General features: G+C 43.5%; 1 protein-coding gene across 10 annotated transcripts in view; it reads right to left on the bottom strand.

The window, feature by feature from the left end:
* CD59 (CD59 molecule, complement regulatory protein) overlaps nt 1–6,003 on the bottom strand; it is a 23,291-nt gene that overhangs the window by 6,644 nt on the left and 10,644 nt on the right. For all 10 annotated transcript variants that reach the window (XM_011965551.1, XM_011965552.1, XM_011965559.1 and 7 more), the window contains one exon: nt 1,664–1,765. In XM_011965551.1, the coding sequence (XP_011820941.1) occupies nt 1,664–1,765 (102 nt within the window). The remainder of the gene's footprint in view (nt 1–1,663; nt 1,766–6,003) is intronic.

Genomic DNA, 6,003 nt, shown 5'->3' with positions numbered 1-6,003 from the left:
CCTCCTTTCCTCTCCTCTCTACCTCTGCTGTCCAACACATACATTTCATAAATGAAAAACAGAGGTGGAGAGAACTAGCTGGTGGCAAGACAGAAGTCAGTGCTCCTAATTGCTGCTCTAATATTCATTCAACACATAGTAATTGCTCTGATCATCTCATTTGGAAATTATACTTAGTTTAATTATACTTAGTAGTGAGGAGTCCAAGAGACACAGTTGATTAAGCTAAAGAGCCAGGTCTTCTGTGCTCATATATAATGACCACGTTTTCTCTAGGGGCCTTACTACGCTTTCTACATTAACAGTGAATGAACACGGTCTTCCAATGGAGGCAGAGGGACTGGTCCCCTACAGAATCAAGAACTCTGAACGGAGGGTTTGCAGTTTTAGCTGCAATTCAGCAATTTATATCAAAATTATCAGACGCTCCTGGTTTTTTAGACAGGGTAACTATAATTTGTCTTTAGTTATTGAGGGATTTCTCCTTTCTGGGGAAGTTAATCTTCTTTATCTCAGGCTTTTGTGAATCTGTGGGTGTCCCAAGGCTTTTCTGAGTTTACCTGACATGTTCACCATTTCTTGATGTTGACACTGGGGGGAGGTGGTGTAGAAGATCTAAGAGTACAAAGAACCTTGTGGAGTGTTTTTATTATTAATCTCTTAGAAATCTAAGCCTGGGGTTTTACCTTGGACACTAAGAACATTCTGAAACCATCATTCCTCGCTGGCATCATTTGCACACATCGATTCTATCCAGAACCACACCAGCAAGAACGAAGGGCATGTCTTTGCTGGTTTCTTTCCTCTGTCTACCACTTCCCAAACTCCATTTTAACAGGGTTGACGGAGGTGAATATTCCGTAGTCTCACAAATTTGGAAAATGCAGACTGGACAGGACTGGTGCATGTTAGTATTGCCCACCCCCACATTCATGAACACGTTGCTCTGAGGCTACCGAGTCCTGGTACCAGATGTTGCCCCTCGCAGGCACACCTCCTACTTATCCCTCTTACCTCCTACTTGTCCTTTGAGCTCAGCTTGAGTCTCCTCAGGACTCTGAAAATACCAGATACCCCATAGAATGAGACAGAGGCATACATAAAGTCATGTAGGACAGTCAAACAGGCCTTTGTCATAATTTTAACTGTATGTGTCTTTTCTTTATCTTTGCATCCCTAGCTCCTAACCTTCTGCTGGGCACACAGTAGGTTCTCCAAGGTTTGGGAGGCAGCACAGGGCTTCTGTTAAAGGGTACAAAGCTTTAGAAACAGATGGACTTCCATGTTCAATTCCTGAGTTGGTTACTTGACAATAGTTTGTTGCTTAATCTGAGCCTCAGTTTCCACATTTATCAAATGGAAAAAAAGATCACCCTTAGAAGTACAAAACATTAAATTTAAAATGCATGCACATGTATACATATGTAACAAACCTGCACGTTGTGCACATGTACCTTAGAACTTAAAGTATAACAAAAAACAAATAAATAAAATAAAATAAAATAAAATGCATGGACAAAGTGCTTAACGCAATACACACCTGATGCTAACAAACAGCAGCTATTACTTGATGCAAGTCTAATGGCGATTACAGTGGCACAATTTTCTTCCCAGGTACTTATTACCCCTTTACATTTAGGAGACAGACAGGGTAGGCTCTTACCAGCTCTGGCAATGAGACACGTATCAAAACCAGATGAACAATTGACGGCTGTTTTGCAGTCAGTAGTTGGGTTAGGACAGTTGTAGCACTGCAGGCTATGACCTAGAATCAGGAAGAAAGTAAGGATCTCTTAAAGCAACACTGACTTGTTCCCTGGCAGCCCACCATCTCCATTAATGTGGGCCCAAAGTCGGCAACTTGTGGTATACTTCCATTCCCGCACAAATGTATAGCGGTCATATCTTTTCAAATTGAAACTACAGTTCCAGCAACATTTTTTGGAACCTGATGCAAGCACAAAGGAAATATCCACATTTGAAAATCCATGTAACTGTGCAATTGAGAAGCTTCCTCCTAACCTGCAACTGGAAGGAGATTAGTCTGCAATGTAATGATGTGTTAAGAGGAAATTACCAAGAGAAACAAACAGAATTCTGTAAGTGTCTTCCAAGCAATGAATATGCCCAATTAAATCACATCCTTGTGGGTTGATGATCAGTGTCTGGCAATACCTATCTGCATGAAAATACATTTTCAAAAATGAAATACATAAAATGTCATCACAGATCAGTATTAACAGATGAACATCTGCAATTGATTTGATGAGAGGGAACACTAATTTTGAACCTCAATTAGGCAAATGGTTATCCCCCTAAAAAGAATTCTATTCCCCTCATTAGTAGATGCATATTATATGGTTGGACTCAATTATTATGTTGTGAATTTTGCCAATAAAAAAAAATCTGTGAAAATTTTGTTTCTTCTCTTATTATTGAGGTAAGTCTCATAATACCCTTGATTTTGCCTCTTGACCTGCAAAGCTTAAAATATTTACTATCTGGGCCAGGCGCGGTGGCTCACGCCTGTAATTCCAGCACTTAGGGAAGCCGAGGAGGATGGATCACCCGAGGTCAGGAGTTTGACACCAGCCTGGCCAACATAGCGAAACCCCGTCTCTACTAAAAATACAAAAATTAGCCAGGCATAGTGGTGCGCACATCTAATCCCAGCTACTTGGGAGGCTGAGGCAGGAGAATCACTTGAACCCAGGAGGCAGAGGTTGCAGTGAGCCAAGATTGCACTACTGCATTTCAGCCTGGGTGACAGAGTGAAACTATTAAAAAAAAAAAAAAATTGCCAGCTGGTCCCGTACAGAAAAAGTTTGATAACTTCTGGGATAAGGTATCATTACTGAACTACCTGCTTCTAAGGGACTGACCAAATGCCAGGAGTACACGTTGTCAAAGACAACAGCTGTGCACTTTAAACCCATGGCCATAGGAGAGCTGGGTACCAGCAGACACAATATGAGGGTCATCTTACATCAGAAGCAAATTGCCTCCAGTTCCCTAGCTTGAAAAACAATTATTGCTCCCAGTCAATTCTTAGGACTCATCCTTGCTAGCTGTCAGGTTTTACTGGGTTATTTTTCCTTCTCCATTTTTATAACAACAGTGACAAGAAAAGATGAGTTACAGTCCACACATGTGATGGGGAGAAACTGAGGAAGCAAGAGTTGGAAGGAAATTGTCCTGCTTTGTATAGATAACCCCTTTTCCATCATCAGAGATAAACTATCTTCCTGCCATGTGACTTCTGCCATGTAATCAGTATTTGACAGTACCCACCTGTGTGAAAAGACATTTTCAAAGAGGAAACATGTAAAATTTCATAAAAGAATGTCATGGTTAAACCAAGTGTGGATTTTAGAGCCCAAGAGCTGACTTCTAGTTCTAAGGCTGAAGCCTAGGTTTATCACCATGGAAAGAGGAGACTTTTCAGTGGAAAGTCCAGTGGAAGGAAGGTGGGTCCTCACTTCCTGAGCACAGACAGGAACCAGTTCTCTAGAGCATCTGAAATGGCCATGCTTGCCCTCACAGGTGTGAAATCCTACCCAACAGAGGATCCCTCTGACTTGTGAAGGTTCCAGATTAATGCCCTGAAATATTAGTTTTAAAAAACAACAACAGTAACAACAACAACAAAAACTAGGCCAGGTGTGGTGGCTCACACCTATAATCCCAGCACTTTGGGAGGCCGAGGTGGGTGGATCACTTGAAGCCAGGAGTTTGAGACCACCCTGGCCAACATGGTGAAACCCCACCTCTACAGAATATACAAAAATTAGCCAGGCGTGGTGGCACATGCCTGTAATCCCAGCTATTCAGGAGGCTAAGGCACGAGAATCACTTGAGTTGGGGAGGTGGAGGTTGTAGTGAGCCAAGATTGCACCACTGCACTCCAGTCTGGGAGACAGAGTGAGACCCATGTCTACATAAAATAAAATAAAATAAGAATAAAAAAATAAAAATAAAATAAAACCAACGCCCTCCTTCCCCACTTTTTTGCAGATAACAAGACAGATGTCTGGAGAGGTGACGTGACTCACCCAAGGACACCTGGCTACAAAGCAGCAGAGCTGGCGGCAGCCTCGGTAGCCTTGGGGCCTGTGGGCAGGGCCCTATCCACCGGCTTTGTTTGTTCTCCCCCACTGTCAGCCTGCGGCTGTCATGACTGTATGAGAGGGAAGCCACAAGGAGAAGGCGCAAAGATGCAATTTTTCTCTGGTCCCTTCCTTGTGCCTGATGTGTATTCATGCTCATGAAATGGAAAGAATCTAAGATGACAGGTGTTGTTCTTGAGACTGGCCATTTTTGAGGGTCATTTTAAAAGGTTACCTGTACATGTGGATTTTTGTACTGACCAGATCCTGGGCTCATTTGGCTTCTTGAGAAACCTTTAGAAGGAAAGGCTAAAACCCATGGTTGGAACGTCTGTGGGCAAAAGTATTCATGGCAAACACGTTCATTCAGTGTTCAAATATCTGTGCATCGATGTGCTAAGCTCTTCATAGGATTGTTAAAGCTCTTCATAGGATTGTTAAGAGAAGTCGGCTCAATTATCTTCATCCCCATTTTGCAAGAGAAAACTAAGACTAAGATGTTAACTAAATTGTTCAAAGCCACACAGCTACTAAGTGACCAAGCTGAGCTCAAACTCAGGCTGTCAGTTCTAAAATCCAAGGTTGGTTAACCATGATGCTCTAATTGACCTGAGTGGGAAGAGAAGGAAACTATAGATTATGGGGGAAACTGAGGTCAAAAACAGGGCCAGGTGCAATGGCTCAGGCCTGTAATCCCAACACTTTGGGAGGCTGAGCTAGGTGGATCATTTGAGGTCAGGAATTCCAGACCAGCCTGGCCAACGTGATGAAACCCCGCCTCTACTAAAAACACAAAAATTAGCCAAGCATGGTGGCATGCACCTGTAATCCCAGCTACTCAAAAGACAGAGGCATGAGAATCGCTGGAACCTGGGACACAGAGGTTGCAGTGAGCCAAGATCATGCCACTGCCCTCCAGCCTGGGCGACAGAGTGAGACTCTGTCCCCCTGAAAAAAACAAACAAACAAAAAAACAAGCAATAGGTCAGTGGACAACGGTTTGATATTATAGCCACTAAGCCAGGGTAGCCGAGATTTCCCCTGGACTACGAGAGGCAGAGTTCAGAGGAAAGTTCCACTGCAGGGTCCTCAGACCCTTTGGGCAGCAGCAAAGAAGGCCTCTCCTCTGTGGGCGTGTGAGCTTCACATCTCAATTCTCTGAGAAAGGGCTGATGCACAACCCAAGACTTGTCAGAGAGAAGCTGATGGTCCCAAGCTTGCTCCATAAACAAATGCAGACTGCTAGAAGTAGGATATCATTGGGCTATTAAGATTCTAGAAAATATTCCAACTTAAGCAGCAGAGACAGAAAAAAAAGAAGGAACAAAGAAAAATGAATAAATAAAAAATAACTATAGCAAAAATATAGTGTTTTAACACAGGTGAACCACATTACTGTGCACCCTGGCTGGAATCACAGAAGTGGAGGGAGGGGTGCTGTGACTTCTCTTTCTGCTCCGAAAGGGAGAGCATATTAAAGTGTGTCCTGGGGCAAGTTACTACTTTGCCTTCATTTCCTCAGCTGTAATATGGGAGGTAATAGCACCGACCTCCCGGGATGGTTAGACGGATTTAAATGAGACAGGCTCTGGCACAGTCCCCAGTAAACAATAAGCAGTCAATATATGGTTGCTACTAATATTCTTTTTTTTTTTTTTGAGACGGAGTCTTGCTCTGTCATCCAGGCTGGAGTGCAGTGGCCGGATCTCAGCTCACTGCAAGCTCCACCACCTGGGTTCACGCCATTCTCCTGCCTCAGCCTCCGGAGTAGCTGGGACTACAGGCGCCCGCCACCTCGCCTGGCTAGTTTTTTTGTATTTTTAGTAGAGATGGGGTTTCACCGTGTTAGCCAGGATGGTCTCGATCTCCTGACCTCGTGATCCGCCCGTCTCGGCTT

Source organism: Mandrillus leucophaeus, unplaced genomic scaffold (assembly GCF_000951045.1).
Source record: "Mandrillus leucophaeus isolate KB7577 unplaced genomic scaffold, Mleu.le_1.0 Scaffold73, whole genome shotgun sequence".
NCBI lineage: Eukaryota > Metazoa > Chordata > Mammalia > Primates > Cercopithecidae > Mandrillus > Mandrillus leucophaeus.
This window is presented reverse-complemented; position numbering and strand designations above follow the sequence as displayed.